General features: G+C 38.4%; 1 protein-coding gene across 3 annotated transcripts in view; it reads right to left on the bottom strand.

Annotated features, from left to right (window-relative positions):
- Nucleotides 1-20,271, bottom strand: part of RASSF6 (Ras association domain family member 6) — a 48,741-nt gene that overhangs the window by 22,102 nt on the left and 6,368 nt on the right. For 2 of the 3 annotated variants that reach the window (XM_074396261.1, XM_074396262.1), the window contains exons 2-4: nt 18,782-18,870; nt 17,256-17,343; nt 4,721-4,799 (exon numbers count right to left, since the gene is read on the bottom strand). In XM_074396261.1, coding sequence (XP_074252362.1) covers nt 4,721-4,799; nt 17,256-17,343; nt 18,782-18,794 — 180 coding nt within the window. In that variant the 5' untranslated portion in view covers nt 18,795-18,870. The remainder of the gene's footprint in view (nt 1-4,720; nt 4,800-17,255; nt 17,344-18,781; nt 18,871-20,271) is intronic. The other variant, XM_010342594.3, reaches the window with a different exon arrangement.

Below are 20,271 nucleotides of genomic sequence, written 5' to 3' on the forward strand. Positions count from 1 at the left end.
GCGAAAACATGCTGTAAAATTCAAAACATTATAGATATGATTTTTTTTTTTGAGACGGAGTCTCACCCTGTCACCAGTCTGGAGTGCAGTGGTGTAATTGTGGATCATTGCACCCTCCACCTCCCGAGTTCAAGTGATTCTCCTGCCTCAGCATCCCGAGTAGCTGGGACTACAGGCAAATGTCATCACGCCCAGCTAATTTTTTTTTTTTTTGAAATTTTAGAAGAGATGGGTTTCACTATGTTGGCCAGGATGATCTCAATTTCTTGACCTCGTGATCCGCCCGCCTCAGCCTCCCAAAGTGCTAGGATTACAGGCGTGAGCCACTGCAGCTGGCTACATAGAATATTTTTGTAAAAATAACAGCATTTGAAAAATTTCTTTAAAATTAGAAATATAGTATAATAGAAAACGGAAACAAGGTTAGCATCGTGAATTTTGTGGAAACTTTTGAATTAAAGTATAAATAGTCATTATATATATATATATATATATATATATATATGTCATTTTCCATTGTTAAAGTAATGTTTTCTGTTATAAAAGCTTTGGAAAATACAGAAACTAACAAAAGTCATATGCCAGCTACAAAATACCTATTTTAACATCCATTAACTATTATTAATATTAAGAAAAATCGATTGTTAGAAAGCGTTTAATAACTCAATTCTTATTTGAGAGCGTAATGAAAACTCCGGACTCTGAAATCACATGGACCTGTGCTCAAACCCTGGCTCTGCCACTTCCTAGTTGTGGCCTTGGACAAGTTGCTGGCCACCTTTAAGATTGGGTTTTCTTATCTGAAAAACAGACATGATGATGATTCCTAATTCATAGCACCTGAATTCAATAGGTGCTCTATATTACTGTTTATCATTTCTTCGGCTGATAAACTTCCTTTGGAATCACGCCTGAAACAAAGTTCTGCACTTCTTCCACTTAGATTTACACTTCAGATTACTAAGAGGTTAGTTACCAATCATTTTTTTTTCAGCAACCAAATACAATTTGTTCTTTGAAATGACTGTGCATAATATAGATTATATAGTTTAGTTAATGGTGGATAGCGTTCTTTCTCTGCCTAACTAGAACTGAATTAAGCCTTTGTATCAAAAATTCATAGAAACTCTGAAAAAAAAAAAGCCTCACTACTCTGCTGAGGTTGTTAAATTCTTCATTGCTATATCTCCAGCTTTTAAAATGGTAGCTGGTACATGGTAGACACTCAATAAATATTTGTTTCATTAACTGATTGATTAATCACAGATGAATAAAGCCACATATTGTCATCAAAGGACTGCCCCTTTTAAACAGTGTCAAATGATTTGAAAAATTCTCAATTATGACTTTGACCAGTGTGTAAAGTTTGAAAAGTCTGATAGCCTCAATGTACATACACATCACTTCATACAGCTTTAAAAATTATATAAAACATGAAACTATTTTTAAAAATTAAATAACTTTTTTTTTTTTTTTTTTTTTGAGACAGAGTCTTCCTCTGTTGCCCAGGCTGGAGTACAGTAGTGTGATCTCAGCTCACTGCAACCTCCACTACCTGGGTTCAGGTGATTCTCCAGTCTCAGACTCCCCAGTAGCTGGGATTACAGGTCTCGAACTCCTGACTTCAGGTGATCTGCCTGCCTCGGCCTCCCTAAGTGTTGGGGTTATAGGCGTGAGTTACTGTGCCTGGCCTAAAAACCTTTTGTATTATAAATAGAGCACTGATGTACAGAACAAATATTTACCTAAAGAAAAAAAAATTTAACATCATGAATTTTGCGGAAACTTTTGAATTAAAATATAAATAATCATTTTCCTAGTTTTAATCTTTTCCTAAATTTTATATTTTTATAATTATGTATATTAAAGATTTAAGATATAGGAAAATGTTGAAATAACTTAAAATTAGGCCCACTTCTTTATAAAGGGATTCATTATTTAATTCAGTAGGTTATTGAATTTGGGAAAGTAATTTAAATACCCAATTGAACTAAATCATTTAAGCTTAGTAGGAAAGGCCAGAGCATTTTGTAAATTTTCTTCCACCCAAACTGCAGATTTAATCATGGTTGCTTAAAGTCAATGCTGTGCCATGAAATTTGAAGATTTATATCAGGGGTAGAAAATTCTAATGTCCTCTGGCCAGAAGATATTGTAAATATGTAATGTGAGCCCCATCAGAGTACAAGGCTGAGTGAAGAGACCTGTGGAGAATGAAGCACTGAAATTTTTTTTTAAAGAAAAAAGTAAACATAAGGCCACTTTGTACACTAGCCTGCCAGTTGCACTCTTAAAAATGCTTTGAAGAAATAAAGGGCATTCAAATAGCAAGAGAGGAAGTCAAAGTATCCCTGTTTTCAGATGACATGATTTACATCTAGAAAACCCCATCATCTCAGCCTCAAAGCTTCTTAAGCTGATAAGTAACTTCAGCAAAGTTTCAGGATATAAAATAAATGTGCAAAAATTGCTAGCATTCCTATACACCAACAATAGTCAAGCCAAGAGCCAAATCCCAAACAAATTCCTACAGAAAGAACTAAATACCTAGGGATATAGCTAATAAGGGAAGTGAAAGACATCTACAAAGAGAACTTAAGTCACTGCTCAAAGAAATCACAGATGATACAAAGAAATGGAAAAACGATGGACATACTGCCCGAAGCAATTTATAGATTAAATGCTATTTTCATTAAACTACCATTGATATTCTTCACAGAACTAGAAAAAACTATTTTAAAATTCATATAGATCCAAAAGAGCCTGAATAGCCAAGGCAATCCTAAGCAAAAGAACAAAGCTGGAGGCATCACACTACCTGACTTCGAACTATGCTACAGAGCTACAGTAACCAAAACAGTATGTTACTGGTACAAGAACAGACACACAGACTGATGGAACAGAATAGAGAACCCAGAAATGATACTGCTTACCTACAAATATCTGAGCTGCAACAAATCTGACAAAAACAAGCAATGGGGAAAGGATTCCCTATTCAATAAATGGTGCTAAGATAACTGGTTAGCCATATGCAGAAAATTAAAACTGGACCCCTTCTTTACACCATATGTTAAAAATTTCTCAAGATGGACTAACGATTTAAATATAAAACCTAAAACTATAAAAATTCTGGAGTACAACCTAGGTAATAACATCTACCACATAGACATGTGCAAAGATTTCATGATGAAGATGCCAAAAGCAATTGTGACAAAGCCAAAAACTGGCAAATGGGGCCTAAATAAAGAGTTTTGTACAGCAAAAGAAACTACCAACAGAGTAAACAGACAATCTATAGAATGGGAGAATATTTTTGCAAACTATGCATCTGACAAAGATCTAATATTCAGCATCTACAAGGAACTTAGACAAATTTGTATGGAAAAAAAACCAAACAACCCCATTAAAAAGTGGGCCAAGGACATGAGCAGACACTTAGGAAAAGAAGACATACATGTGGCCAGCAATCATATGAAAAAGCTCTACATAAGTGATCATTAGAGAAATACAAATCAAAACCACAATGAAACAACATCTCACACCAGTCAGAATGGCTATTACTAAAAAGTCAAAAAATAACAGATGCTGGTGAGGTTGTGGAGAAAAAGGAATCCTTATACATTGCTTGTGGGAGTATAAATTCGTCCAATCATTGAGAAAGGCAGTATGTTGATTCCTCAAAGACCTAAAGACAGAAATACCATTTGACCCACCAATCCCATTAATGGGTATATGCCCAGTGGAAAATAAATCATTTTGTTATAAAGACACACACACACATATGTTCATTGCAGCACTATTTATAATAGTAAAGACCTGGACTCAGCCTAAACCCCCATCAATAATAGACTGGATAAAGAAAATATGGTAAATGTACACCATGGAATACTATGCAACCATAAAAAAGAACAAGATCATGTCCTTTGCAGGGATGGAGCTAGAGGCCATCATTCTTAGCAAACTGACACAGGAACAGAAAACCAAATACTGTATGCTCTCACTTATAATTGGGAGCTAAATGATGAGAGCACATGAACACATAGAGGAGAACCACAGACACTGGGGCCTATCAGAGGGTGGAAATTGGGAAGATGGATAGGATCAGGAAAAATAACTAATGGGTAGTAGGCTCAATAGCTGGATGATGAAGTAATCTGTACAACAAAACACGATAACAAGTGTTTTCCTATGTAACAATTTTGCACTTGTACCCCTGAACTTACAAGTTTAATGCTTTCTAGCTTCAAGACTTTCCTAATTCTTTCTTTAATATTCAAAAATTTTTATTTTGATACAGTGCACATTTATTAGAATCCAATGCATTCATTTAAAAAACCAAATCAAATCTGACATTACAGATTCATCATGATTTATTTGAATAATCCCTAATTAGTAGTGACATCTTCAAGTTTTCTCCATTACAAATGACATCACAGTGAATATCTTTCTATATACATTTTGGTGCATTTGGAAGAAAGTATTGTGACAAATCTTCAGTGGAAATGCTGTTAAAAATAATTGTACTCTATTTTTAAAATAGAAAATATGTCATTAAAATTCTTAAATGTTTTCTATCTCAAAACTCCTTAGAAAGTCACAAGTGTTCCAAGCCCATGCCTAAAAATAAGAATCATAATCAAGTTAAACTTTCACCTGTTTCTTCCAGAATTGAGTGTGTGTGTGTGAATAAAACTGGATTGCCTTTCTTCAATGAGCTTACCTCTCCATATAAAATATGCAGATTTTTCTGGTTCTTATAAAAAATGTTATAGGTCTTCAATAAAGAATTAAGTTGTTCCCTAAAAATAAAAATAAAAAGTTCAATTACAATCAGTCTTAAGCTTTTTAAGAGTAAAAGGTGGTAATGGTACTATTATAAAGGTTTGAGACAGAAAGAAATGGTTTAATGGAATCTTTACTACTCTGTCACTTTGACATAGGTAATTGGAAATGGAAGCATTCTTAAAACAACAAATGTTGAAGGTGCCAATTCATAAATAAATAACCAAAGTGGGGAAATGTCGGAAAATGATTCAGGACAAGAATGGTGAGAAGAGTGTTCTGTAGCAGGAGGCAGCCATGAAACAGAAATTTGATTTCATGTTCTTTTACGTATTTCAACATTTAAAACCAACCTAAATTAAGAACTTGGTTGTGCCTGATACTGTCTCTCTACACATTACTCCTTCTGTGTGCCCAGAGTATGGGATGGGAGACCAGTGTCCAGCTCTCCAAATCTGTGTTTGCCACTTAGTCTCCCTGAATTTCCACAGCTGTGAAGTGAAGGTGATCTGCCCTACTTGTGGGGCTGTTTAGAGCATTAAAGGCAACCACAGAAGTCAAAGATCCCAGCTGGTGAGTGAAGCCACAGTAAGCAAAGGCTTATCGTCACTTTGGCAGGGGTGCTCCTCTCCAGGCCTGGCCCACACAGCTGGCAACTGCAGGCTTTGCTCTGGAAAGCTTGTAGGGGAGGAGGAGCCCTCTTCTTTCTCTCCCCTTCCAGCTGGGTATCAAGATCTGAGAACAGATGTGCTAGTGAGCGACCCAGCGCTTTCTTGCCTAGAAACTCCTCCCTGTGCCTCCTACTGGAAATAAAGCTACAGTAAGGAATGCAACTGACTTATCTCACCCTTTGTGGCAGGTGGGCCCTGGCGGTGGGAACACTGGCTCTTACCACACCTCTATTCTATCTTTCTCTCAGTGTCTCCATGCCTTGAGATGCTCCTCTTGAGATGACATCATTTGTCACCTGGATTATTGCAGCAGCCTCCTAAAAGCCTCCCTGTATCTGTTGTTAACTCTCAACAGCAGAAACTGTTTTAATGCAAACTGACCATCTCTCCCCTTTGCTCCACACTCTCCAATGTCTTCTTGTTTTTCAGATTAAAAACCAACATCCGTACAATGTCTTAAAAGGTGGGGTGCGACTGGTCTGCTGTTACCTCTTCATCTGATTTCTTCCCACCCTTCACTCCTCCACACAACCATCAGCCCCCCTGGTGCTCCGTGGCCACTCCAGGCACACTCCCATCTTGGGGCTTTGCACTTGCTAATACCTCTGCCAAGAGTGACCTTCTCCCAAACTTACACCTTGCCAGCTCATTCATCTTCTTTAATTAGTTAATCAAAAGTCAACTTCTCAAGAAATCCTTTCTGATCACCCAATCTAAAAGTTCACCTTCTCTCAGCATTTTATATCTTGATTTCCTCCTTTGCCCCTGTCCCTGAGTCACCTTCTGTATATTGTACTTATTTCCTTTGGTTCTGTCGCCTCCATTGAATGTAGCTCCAACAGGGCAGGGGTATGTACATGTTTCGTTCACACTGTATTTTGCGCCTGGAAGAGTACTTGATATATATCAGAAACTTGACAAATTCTGGCCCGCAACAAACCATGATATTAAAATTCCAAGTATTTCAATTGCTAAAATCCCTTTTATCCTCCATATCTATCTCTGTCATATGAGAAAATGGGAGGGTGGAAAGTTTGGTCCACTTTATTCACTCCTGTGTTCCTGGTTCTCAGATCAGAAACTTGCTCACAGTAGGCTCTTCTTCAATAAATAATGAATATTGAATGACATAATTTGTATATTCTGTTACATGTTTGAAATCCTGTAAACACATATTTTGCCATTGGATGTTTCTTCCTTGTAATTTTCAAAGTGATAACTTCAAGGATCAATACACTCCACACAACTGCCTTAAAAAAGATTCTCCCAAAGTCCTCCATACTGTCTGTTCATTTCCTGACTGGATTACTTTAAATTTTTAATGTTAATGAACATGTCTTTTCTAAATATCATTAGTCACACTGATTTTGTTCTCCTGGAGTCACTGGCATAGGATATTTCCTGAAAATTATACTACTGGCCAAGAACATGAACATGATTTACAGTGCTCATTGTTTCGTGCCAGAACACTGTTAAGAAACTTCACCATCAAGAAATTTCACAGGAAAGAAATTTCAGGAACACTTGAATGCAACTCCTGTTATGCTGAGCTTTGAGAGTTGTTACAAAAGCAAATGGAGCCTTACATAATTTTATTCCCTCAGCTTCTGCTTCTGATAAAAGTACATTATATAGTATAGTATGAGTGGCCTTCAAAGCGTTTACCTCTGGATCATGTGCAGTTGGAAAATGTTTCTGAACCTGAATAGAGCCTGACTAAATCCTCAACTGAAATAAGTCTCCAAATGACACAGGGTGTTGGCAAACTGTGGTCCCAAGCTGCCTGTTTTTGTAAATAAACTTATATTGGAATATCACCATACTAATTTTTCTGCTTATTGTCTATGGCTGTTTTTCTGTTATAACTGCAGAGCTGAGTAGTTGTGACAGCAATCATATCACCTATAAAGCCTGAAATATTTATAATCTGGCTCTTTGCAGAGACAGTGTTCCAATCTGTAATCCACTCTGTAACACAGGGTAGCTGGATACCACAGAAATCTTCCATATTTTTCTCACCAGGAGCAGACTCTTTTTGATTATTAATTGCACTTTAAAAGATTTTGGTGTTGCTGATTAGAGCTCAGTAAACTAAAGCACTGGAATAAAATTAGGTAAATTAGTGGTGCAATACAAAGCAAGGAATTAGAAAGGAAAATTTAGAAATTGCGTGAACAAACTATAGCAATGGTGAATGTTGTCCAAACATTTCTTTTAATCATGTACCTTACCAGAGAAACTTTTGAAAATGATTAGTTTATGAAACAATGTCTCTAATGTAACCTTGAGAATAAAATGTACATCTGTAACAGCCTAGTTTAACTTGGCATTAGGGGAAGAATACGTTGAAGAATTACTGTCAAATTGATCATCTGCATCTTTCACATTGCACCACCCCACAGAACGTCATTTATTGAACATGCTACAGTTGCTGTGTGAGCACCGTCAAGAGGACTTAGTCATACGTGGAGGGTGGATGGAAGTTCTAAGGAATAGATGTTGCCAATGGTGAGCCTTGGTGGGTGAGAATTAAACAGGAAAAGAAGAGTGTGAAGAGCTTACCTATCAAAGAAATAACATGAACAAAGACATGTAGTTATTTCTTTTCTTTTTTTTTTATTGCATTTTAGGTTTGGGAGTACATGAGAAGAACATGCAACATTGTTGCATAGGTACACACATGGCAGTGTGATTTGCTGCCTTCCTCCCCTTCACCTATATCTGGCATTTCTCCCCATGGTATCTCTCCACAACTCCCCACCCCACGCTGTTCCTCTCCCATTTCCCCCAACAGACACCAGTGTGTAGTGCTCTCCTCCCTGTGTCCATGTGTTCTCCCTGTTCAACACCCACCTATGAGTGAGAACATGCGGTGTTTGATTTTCTGTTCTTGTATCAGTTTGCTGAGAATGATGGTTTCCAGGTTCATCCATGTCCCTACAAAGGACATGAACTCATCGTTTTTGATGGCTGCATAATATTCCATAGTGCGTATGTGCCACATTTTTCCTGTCCAGTCTATCATCGATGGGCATTTGGGTTGGTTCCAGGTCTTTGCTATTGTAAACTGTGCTGCAATGAACATTCGTGTGCATGTGTCCTTATAGCAGAACGATTTATAATACTTTGGATATATACCCAGTAATGGGATTGCTGGGTCAAATGGAATTTCTATTTCTAGGTCCTTGAGGAATCGCCACACTGTCTTCCACAATGGTTGAACTAATTGCTATTTCTATAGTTTGCAGAAAAAACTCAGAGTTGGGATTCCAAGAATACAATTTGTAAAATGCAATGAATGAGCCCCGTGAATCATTTTAAGAAACTTGGAATTCACTTTGCAGACAATGGGCAGCTTTTGAAGATCCTAGGCAGGGGAAAGACAGGATGATAATAAGGATCACTAGGTAGAATGTGGAAGACAGATTTCAGTACGAGACAAGATAGAGGCAGCAAGATGAGTGAGACCGCTGCAACACTATTGTGGTAGAGGTGCAGAAATGAGGCTGATGTTCCAAGGAAAGCTGAACAAATGTCCCATGTATATGGAATATTCTAAAGTCCAGAAGGAGCCTAAAATAGTTACAAGCATTGTCTGGTTTAGGACTCAAAGGCAATCATTAATGTGTTATCCGGGAAGTCTCTAGTCAATAAGAGGAACACTGATTTAATTTACACTGTGGCCTGTCAGTGGTAATTTTAGTACCTAAATGTCACATACGGACCCCCTCAAAAAGAATCTGTGCCCCTTTCCCCCTCAAACCTGTAAAAGTTCACCTTCCATCATGACCAGATTGCTTAGCATAGACTGTTCGAAGTCCCTAAAAATACTTTAAAAATAAGTGATAAGAAATGGATTCTATGTCCAGTTTTTCAGTTTAAAAATCCATGATGTCCAAGGCATGCCCAAGACATAGACAAAAGGTTCTTACACTTTTTATGTGAGACACAAAAAATTATTCTCTAGGAAAAAGCCTTGGTTTTTGGAACATGAAACACTATATCACAATATGTAACAAGGATGTTTTTAAACATTATCAAACACTATATAATAAGGATGGTGTTTTCACTAAACTGAAGAATACCAAATTTCCATACAAACTGGACTTCTAGCTAAATGAACATGTAAATTATAGGTTTCTCCAGGATAGAAGTTGGCACCCTGCCACAGGCAGTATGGAGAGAGAATCCTGGTGTAAGCTGAGGAATATCCATGATTCTTCATCATGGCTCTAGAAGGGAGCTAGCCAGGGAGAGACTGATCTTGGTGGGGGATACATCAGGGAGAGGGATAGTGAGACAATCCTGGTGTCCTGTTCCTTTAAGGCTCCAGCTTGGTTTTAATGAGTAATAATGGACCCAGAGTTTACCGTAAAATGCTTAGGTGTACTTTGCACTTTGTGGCCTGTATTGCAGCTGCTTAGCAGATGGGAATTACTTGCATTCTGACGCTTTCTGTGAATAATGCACTTAGCATGGAATGAGTTACTCAATCTTACTAGATATTTGGCTGGCTGGAAGAAACAATTTTTATTTAACTTTATAAAACTGTAATATGCATGAATGTGGGACAAGATTATGGGTGGAAGTGAATTATGTCTCATGTCCATAGAGCGGATGTCAACTATTGGTTGTACTAAGAGATTTTTTCCTCTTGTTTTAATTATGACTTACAACATAATGAAGTGGCTAAACTATTCCTTCCCTAAAAACCAAGAACCCTGTCCTACTCTTTACAAAGTGATTCTTACAATTTGAACCCACTAAGGGCAAAGCATAAATATTGTCATATGCTGTCACCCTACGCAAAACTTCAGAGACTTCCGTATGATACAAATGAACCTCAGGGGAAAACACACTCAGTGAAGCCGACGAATGCATATTTAGCCCCTGGCTGTGCTTCCTGAGTTTGAGTTACTTCTGCTTCTTGGAGACTTGCTGAAAAATGTTCATGGTTCCAATCAGGCAGCCACTGAGCTGCATAGTGACAGCAGCATTAAAAACAACATTCCACTGTGTGTGTTGCCATGTTTAAGAGCAGGAACTAAAAACATTTGAAACAGTTTTCATCAGGTGAAAAACTGAGGCAGAAAAGGGTAATGCAAATTAGTTCTCTTTCACAGGTTTTCTTTTTTCCATTGATTTTGTACATGATGTTAAATTTTAGCAGTGATACTATTTAACAATTTCATATGTCAGGTTCAAAAAGCTGAATTTAAAACCACACACACACACACACACACACACACACACACACACACATATATGTATATATATAAAATTCCAAATATATATATATATATATATATATATATATATATATATATATATATGAGATGAAGTTTCACTCTTGTTGCCAGGGCTGGAGTGCAATTGTGCAATCTTGGCTCACTGCAGCTTTTGCCTCCTGGGTTCTTCTGCCTCAGCCTCCTGAGTAGCTGGGATCACAGGCATGTGCCACCACGCCCAGCTAATTTTGTGTTTTTAATCGAGATGGGGTTTCTCCATGTTGGTCAAGCTGGTCTTGAACTCCTGACCTCAGGTGATCCACCTGTCTTGTCCTCCTAAAGTGCTGGGATTACAGGCATGAGCCACTGTGCCTGGCCTATAAATTCTGTGTAAGAAATGTGTGAGATATGTTGTATTACATATTACTGATTATTCCATATTACTGATGTCTGCAGACATATTCCATATTACTGATGTCTGCAGACAGAAGCCGAATTCGCCAAACACACTTTATCCTTTATTTCTGTCCATTTGAATCCTAGAATTAAAATGACAAACTTTGGCTCATCTTTCATAAACAGCCATGGCTCCAGATCTTTTTCCTTTTGGCCTTATCTCCTGGTTCAAATGGTGAAGAAAGAATGCTTTTCAATCTTTGCATAGAGACCCTCCTCAGCTAGCAAAGTAGGTTATTCACATTTCCATTGCAAATGAAGGGATTGAGTTCCAAAGTCTGGAAACGGAGAAATTTGTGGAGAGGTAGACTATCTTAACTGAAGTAAAAATGCAAACTCTAAATTATCAGAAAGCTATGAATTCTGTCTCACTCTTCCAAATTCAAATACCTGAGGAATTTTTCCTTTTTTTTTTTTTTTTTTTTTTCTTTTGCAGCCTTGCCAACAAAAGTCAAAAGTTATTTTTTGACTTTTTGACAAAAGCCATTCTGACTGGTGTGAGATGGTATCTCACTGTGGTTTTGACTTGCATTGCTCTGATTAGTGACAATGAACATTTTTTTGTGTTTGTTGGCTGCTCGTATGTCTTCTTTTGAGAAGTGTCTGTCCATGTCTTTTGCCCACTTACACACTGTTGGTGGGAATGTAAATCAGTCCAGTCATTGTGGAAAGCAGTTTGGAGATTTCTCAAAGACCTAAAAGTTGAACTACCTTTCTACCCAATAATCCCTTTACTGAGATTATTACCCAAAGGAAAATAAATCATTCTACCAAAAAGACATATGCACTCCTATGTTTATGACAACACTATTCACAATAGCAAAGACATGGAATCAACCCAGGTGCCCATCAGTGCTGGACTGGATAAGGACAATGTGGTATATATACACCAGGAAATACTCTGCAGCCATGAAAATGAGCAAAATTATGCCCTTTGTAGCAAAATGAGTGTAGCTGGGGCTATTATCCTAAGTGAAGTGATAGAGAAACAGAAAACCAAAGATTGCATGTTCTCGCTTATAAGTGAGTTGAACACTCAGTACACATGGACACAAAGATGAGAAGAACAGGCACTGGGGACCACTGGATGCAAGAGAGAGGGAAGGGGACAAGGACTGAAGAGCTATCTATTGGGTACTATGCACAGTCCTGGAATGATGAATTCATCTGTACCCCAAACCTCAACATCCTGCAAGACAGAGATGAGAGAATGGAGCAATTAGGCTGGTACTTAGCTCATGTTTGGATCTTGCTTTTCATTTGTCCATGGGTTAGCCCTTTATTTTTTTGTTTTTCTGAGACAAGCCTTATAGCTTTTTTTTTTTTTAAGCTAGTTGGAAAAGTAAACACAGGTGTGCCACATAATGCCAATCATTACAGGAGCAGATGCAAGCTTGCTGTAAAATCACACCCTTTGTGTTTGAAGAGCTAGGGACTTTTGTGCTTATTGAGAATGACTACCTTGACTTCATAGTCTGATACCTCTTGCTCTCTTGGGAGGAAGAATCTATCGATCCTATTTAATGAAACCTTCAATTTGTAGTACTGATATACCTTTTGGCCCCTGGATGTTTGGGATTGTTACTAGAGGGTCTGAAACACAACAGGAGGCCAGTGATTCTCAGGGTCATCAACATGAGCACGAGCCTGAAAATGGGAGCTTTCATGACACACAGTCTTTTCCACTCACTGGCTCTGACTTTGTTCTTAAGTAATGCTGCCATGACTTTCACCACTGGTTATCTTTATATTCAACAAAAAATAAGCAAACTCCTTGCTGCTATTCTGGGCATCCTCCAAACATTCTCCACACTAAATCCAGAGTATGTAGAATGTATCTAATCATATCATCTCCTTTGTTAACATCCTTAAATACCTTAAATGTCTTTCCATTGCTCTTGGGATAAAACCCCCACATCCTTATGGCAGGTGAAGCCCTGTTTGGTCTCTCTCCTGCCTTCCTCTTCAGCCTCCTTTCAAGAGACATTTTCCCTGTGTCCTGCACCCCAGCACCCTGGGGGCACTTTTCACTTGTTGAAACTCTGCTCCATGGCCATAAGAATTTCTGGCAGATTTCCTGTGTCAGGAACGCTCTCCCACCCACTCCTCTGAACCTTCATAGTTCCCTCCTCACTCAGATCTCTGTATAAACACTGTTTCTAGGGAGAAGGCTTCTTGGAGCTCTTCTTTCAACTAGGGCTTTAAACTGGGTTACTTGGCTCAGAACACATGTCAATTTGTTTCAGGTCTTTAGATCTCTATGGACCTAAAAACGTGATCCCCTAGACTAGCAGCATCTTTACCACCTGGAAACTTAGACATGCAAATATTCACCACACCCTATAAATCCTGAATCAGAAACTCTGCAGATGGGGCCTAGAAATCTTTTCTTTTAAAGAAACCTCCAAGTGGTTCTGATAAAGGGTCAGGTGGGAGCTACAGCTTCAGATTTCAAGCTTCATAAGAGTAGGACAGCCTTACCCTCTCTCCACCCCTCCCCTCCTCTCCTCTCCTTTACTCTCCTGGTATGCTCTCAAAAATTATTTGTTTAGGGAATACAGGATAGAAAATTCACACATCCACAAATTCTAGTAAATTCCATATGCGTAATGTATTTCTGGAGTCTTTGAATTTTGACTTCATTGGACTTTGTATGAGAACATTTTTAGTATGTTTTGGACAGACAAATAATCTCATTGTGTTTAAACCTCCTTAATTAATAAAATAGGTAACTGCACTGTAGATAAATTTTACTAGGAGTAACAGATTACGAAGTCATATCGATAAGCTCAATGACTGTCGACAATACATCCTTATTGAAAATGTCAGATATATAAAAAGCTTAATGAATCTCCTTCTTCCACATATTTCATGATAATGTTATTGACCTTTTTGTGGCATTATAACAGATATGATATCCAGTTTCTCACAATAATTCCTTTTTATTTCACTGGGTCATCAAACATGAATAATGTGAATTTTAAAAACAACCCCCATGTGGGCAAAAATTCTAATTTTTTAAAGTAGATGCTCCTAAATATGTGGTTAAAATCTTTTGTCTCTGGCTTATTTTAAAATTCTAACTTCTTATACAAATGCATCAGGACAGGCTCTTCTATGCTTTAATTAAAGACAGGTATTCAACGTTCTTCAGGAGAATGATGCCCTCTTCTTAGAAACTTACCTTCAGGACTCACTGAAGCAGGCAGTGTTTGCTCCTATTTCTTTGATCAGGAGAAGACCCTGTACATGAAATCTGGGCAAACATTGCCTTCTGGCTCTACTGGCCAGGTAGGAGGCAGCCTCTGGAACACTGGCTCTTTGTGTTTGATTTGTGCTTAGAGATGCAGGTGGTTGGTTCCTTTGTTTCAACAAAGGTTGCCGGCCAACATGCTTGGAAAAAGAAACTGTTTGGAATAATACACTTTCTGCTAAAATTTATTACATCATGCTAATTAAACTTATTTACTAAGGACAGGAATGTACACGTGCCTTTTGAGCTGCTGTTGGAAGAGGCATAGACTGTAAGGTTTATATTAGGTTTCTAAGTAGCAGAAAAAGTCCGATAGGTTCTGAGAGTGAAATCTGATCTGCATTCTAAAACTGGATTTAAACTTCTCCATTAATTTGTTTGTTTTTTAAAAAATGCATGGTTAGCATTTATTCACCTCTAAAGTGCTCAGATTTCAGCCTATCACCTAAAGTGAAAACACCTGGAAGTAACCATAACAAACCTTTTTTTTCCACCCAGCACACTATGTGAAGTAGCAAGCAATGATGACTCCAGGCAATAAAACAGCAACTAGAAGCTTAGTCACTCGAGCACAAAGCTAACCTGTGCCAATACCCTTTGAACAGGGAAGCAGGATACAAACGTTATGTTGCCTTCTATGCTATTATTAATATCAGGATCTCTTATTTTACTGATCATATGTAATCCTCATGAAATTTGCTGAAACCAAAATTTTGATTATGAAGACTCTGTTTTACTGTTAATTTCCATTCTTTTCATGTATTCCTGTTCAGGAAAATAAAAATACCCTCAATAAATTGCTAATTTTTGTCTTGTTCCCTACAATGATGCCTAGTACAGAGGGGGAGCTAAAAAAGTACTTGTCAAGTGAATAAATGAGTAGGGGTGTTTGCCAGATTTGTGGTATGTTGGATATCACAGTTGGTCAGTGGCATTGTTATAATTTCTGGCGACAGCCTGGCAGAGATTTCCCCCAGCTCCAGGGATTTTGTTTATGTTAGGTCAGAAGTTCTCAGCACTTTAATCCTTTCCTACTCCGAGCATTTGTTCTCAGACTTCAGTATACATCAGAATCACATGATTAGTTCCGGGGTGAAGGCCAGGGTCTATACTGTGAACAGGCATCTGATTCAGCAGCAGGAGGTCCATGGACCCCATTTTTGAGAAATGCTTCCTATTCACTCTCAAACGTAATGTGTCCAGGACTGAACTCCGGATCGTCAACTGCAAACCTGCTCCTCCTGTAGCTCCAGTTTCTCCTCATGATTACAGAAAATGTTAACCCCATTTTTCTTGCTCAAAATCTTTAGAATTAACCTTGGTTATTCCCTTTCTTTCATATCCTGTGTCTAACCCTTCAGGAAATCCTATTGTATCTGTCTTCAAACTATATCCGGAATCTGATCATTGTTTCTCTACCTCTACTGCAGCCACCTTGGTTCAAGCCACCTTCATGTCCACCATGGACTGTCAGCTCCTTGGTAGCTTCTCTGTTTTCACTGTTGTCCCCTCTTCACTCTGTTCTTAACACAGCAGCCAGAAGATACTGTCACTCAATATCCTCCTACAGCTGCTCATCTTATTTGATGGGAAAAATCCAAGCCTCATAATGGCCTATCAAACCCTGCATGCTCTGACTCCATTTGGCCTCATCTTCTACTGTCTTTCTACTTCCGTTTCCCCACACCATCCTCTCTGACCCTTACAAATTTGCATCTGCCTTAGGGCCATGGAGTTGCTCTCCCCCTTGCCCCTGGAATACCTGCGGTACCTCCACGGCTTGCTTTCTTCCTTTCTGCAGGCTTTTCCTCCAGTGGTTCCTCCTCACTGAGGAAGGAACTAGGTTATATGAAATCAGAAGTTTTTCCACTCTCTATCTCCAGCACTCTTTACTCCATTTCCTCAGCATTTATCTCACGTATTGACTGTATCGAACTTTATGATATAACCCCATGAGACTAAGGATTTTGTTTGGTTCATTGCTGAATGTTCAGGGTCCAGAACACCTGTTCATAGTGAGCAATGAATAAGTGTTTGAGGAATGAATCTGAATCCTTTATCCTTTGGGTCATGTCTTTTCCCCAACACTTATAGTTCATCCTTAGCTTCCAGTTGTGGTTTTATTTTAGTCTTTGAACATATTTGTTGCCTTCACTTTCCTACTGCTCAATCCTGGATCATCCACTTCCCTTTCTCTCTATCATTTGTTTGGCTTTATTCATTTTTCCACCCCCCCCATAAGATTTGGGTCATGTTTCAGTAGCACTTGGTTTTTTCAAGATTTCATCTCCTCTCAGCCCCCAGCCTCTGCTATAGCTTGGCCAGTTTCAGTTTTCATCTTTACTGTTGTAGCTTTTAAGCCCCTACTCAATTGCTTCCAAAGCAATATAAGATGCTGTTTGCTGTGTATTAGAAAACAGTTGTGGATGTTGGTCATATATTGCATAATCTAATGTAAAGAGGGAACCAGTAAAAATAAAGTGTCATGTGGAACAAGAGAGGAAGAGGTTAGGACAGGATATAATGTTTTGGGCTCTGGGGTCAATTCTTTAGAACTATCATTTATGAGAAGCCTTAGAGCTTTCACTTAATGCTGTTCTTCAATATTATCCCAACTATTAAAACAGAAATGTCACTTTTGATAAAATTAAACCACTGTTGAATAAAATTTTACTGCTTGTTCCATGAGAGAGTAAATTAGTCAGTCTTTAGGAACATATTTTTTCAACTTCACATCCAGTATCTCTACTAATGATTTATATTATTGATCTTGTTAATCATATATCATGCTTAGAAAACTTTGAATGGTATATTCCACAAATGACTGGTGAGTAGGTTAACGTATAATATAAGGTGTGTGTTTACCTGGTTATGAATGTCCTCTCATTGATCAAGATCCAAGAGGGGTACTGGTGAGCCATCATAGTCATCTTTCTCTCCTTTTTGAGATGGTCTAAGGATACCATAAACATGAGAATAATATTAATAATTTGCCCCTATAGTGCATTCATTCATAAATTAGTTTCTCATTTAAGTTGAGTGTTTTGTTGTATCAATGTAAGAATATTTTAGAAAGTTTTTAAGTAGTATGTCATATGTGAGCAAAAATACAGAAAAATGTATTATATAAATGAAAAACTACAGAAGCAGTAACTCAAGAAAAGTATAGATTGAGCAATTTGGTAAGTCTGTTTCAGATATATTTCTAGCAAGGTAAAAATGACTCTATTGGTTTGTATAACTCTGTATAAGGGGTCATATTCCTTCTACTCCAATAACTCACCCAAACTGGCTGAACCTTGCTCCAGTCAGCAGAACACAACTATAATTCTAGGTAGCTAAAAGCAAGCTCTGACTTGAAGAGTTGATTGGGTATGATGTAATATTCTTCAAGTCTCCTTCAGGCTCTGGAAACTGTGGTCAGATGTGAATAATCTCCTCCTTGATATGTTCATATAAATGGCATTAGGGTGTGACCATATATGTAAAGTGTAATATTTTCTGGTCATTCCATTTTGCAGAAATTGAATATTCAGTTAACATGGCTCCAAGCCTATAAGATTTTAAGAGATATGGCCAGAATAAAAAGATGGGCAAGAGAGAGTTCAGTTTTCTTTCTTTTTTTTTTCTTTACATCCAACAGTTTTCTTTTTTTAAAAAATAAAAAGGTGTGTGTGGTAGCCAGTGGATTTCCTCCTTTTCCTTTTAAATCAGGTTGTTTGGGTTGGGTAGGATGAATAAAAATTAGAAAATTTTCTGTCCTAACTCTTAGGTTACCAGGAAAAAAAACCAGGAAAGCTATCCTGCTGTTCTCAAAAAATCCCTGATGCATCTTTTTCCTTGTAAAATGTTGTTAAACTCACTAGGCACTTTGTTACAGCCTTCATGCTGAATGCTTGGCTGGAGTCTCATTTTATGCTTTTACCACTCTGATCATCACATCACCTTTTTGGTCCAAACCATCCTGGTATCTTTCTTAACAAATACAACCCAAGTCCCTTAACCTGACTTTCAGGCTTTCTTCAGTTCCACCCAGACCTATCTCTCCAAGCTCCACATTGAAACATTCCTTCACATCAGGCCTTGAAATCTAATGAAATTCCATGCCATTGAGTCTCTTTGCACGTATTCCCCTGGCAGCAGAGGGCCCTCTTCACTGCAGGTTCGGATGTCTGTCTGGTCCCTTTTAGTCCCCAGTGGGACATCTTTAAGTCACCCCATGGCCTTTGAATTCACATTGTTGTCATCATTCTGCTTTCTACCTTGTATTGTCATTATAGATTTATACCCTACTTCCTTGTCTATTGCTATCTTCCTGCTCAAGGAATGGTGCTTCGTTAGTTGGAAATGGCATCCTCTGATAGCACATCACTGGCAGAAGTCTGTCTTACCTGGAGGACTCATGCCAGAGACACAGAAGCTTAGTCACCAAGCAAAGTAACTCTGTAGGTCAGAAGCCACGTGGATATTTTACGCTGCCCTGAGGACACACACACAACATGCTCCATGAGCCCAATGAATCCCGAATCCCAGTTACTCATTCACATAACTTGGTCTGGGCTATTTGGTCATACAAGTAACGCAGGTTACTCCAGCTTCTAAAAGTTGAGTTTTGCCCCTGGATTTTGTCATTCTAATAACCCACCAAAAGAGTTATTAACATCCCCTACTGAGATCCCCCAGTAATGACCTTGGGGCCCGAACACTTCCTTCTTCCTCATGGATCTAGATTATTTGCCATATATTCCTTTAATTTAGCCCTACCTCCACCTCGCCACCCTGTTCCAAGGGCCTATACCTTGCCAAATAGTTCACTTTCTCTCCTCATTTCTCTACCTCTTAGCAACATTTGACAAGATTGATTTTCTTCCCTATTAAAACACTTTCCTCTTGATGCTTTTGAGACAAACCACGAATGACAATCACCTTGCTCCAATTTCCTGCTGTCTCACAGGCCTCAACTCTAGTCTCCGTTGCTGACTCCTCCTTTATATGAGCACTACATCCTGGCTTGTTTGAGTAGTCCATTCTCAGCCATCCTTTCTTCTCTACCTATTCATTCTTCTGGGTAATCTAATCCATCTCCAGCCCAGCATCTTTGCTGAGCCTCAGATGCATACCACCTACCTAATCTCTACTTAGTTGTGTCCCAGGCATTTCAATATCTACATGGCTGAAACAGAACCACTGACTTTCCCCTATGCTCTAGAATTTCATTCTCCAGAATTCCTTGCCATCTAGACATCAAAACTAATACTTTGTCTTGTTTTTTTTTTCTCTTTCACCATAAGCCGAGTTCAATCCAAAAGTAAGTCCTATCCACTGTACCACTAACACAATCCAAATTTGAAAGCTTTGCTCTCTACTGCTACAACCCTAAGCAAAGCTACCATCATCTTTTTCCTGGATTATTGCATGGGCCTCCTAAATGGCTTCCCTCTGTTATGGTTTGAATGTTTGTGTCCCCACAAAACTTACATGTTGAAGCTTAATCCCCAATGCAATAGTATTAAGAGCTGGAGACTTTAGGAGGTGATTAGGTCATGATGGTGGAGACTTCATGAACGTGATTAGTGCCTTTATAAAAAAAGACTCCAGAGAGCTGCCTAGACCCTTCCACCATGTGAGAGCATAACAAGAAGGCCATCTAAGAACCAGACAGCTTGCCCCCCTGACCAGAAACTGGGGATATTTGGAAGTGAAGAACCATTGATAGCAGCTTCTTATAATCACAAAGTGAAAATTGGCAGTGATGGACTGCAAAGTCATTGCGGTGGCTTTCCAACTTGCTCACTCTTTATTTGTATTTATAAGAAATAACCAAAGATATTATTAAAGAGGGCAAATAATTGCAATGTAATTATAGTGGCAAACTTGTAAT

The sequence above is a fragment of the Saimiri boliviensis genome, chromosome 3 (genome assembly GCF_048565385.1).
Source record: "Saimiri boliviensis isolate mSaiBol1 chromosome 3, mSaiBol1.pri, whole genome shotgun sequence".
NCBI lineage: Eukaryota > Metazoa > Chordata > Mammalia > Primates > Cebidae > Saimiri > Saimiri boliviensis.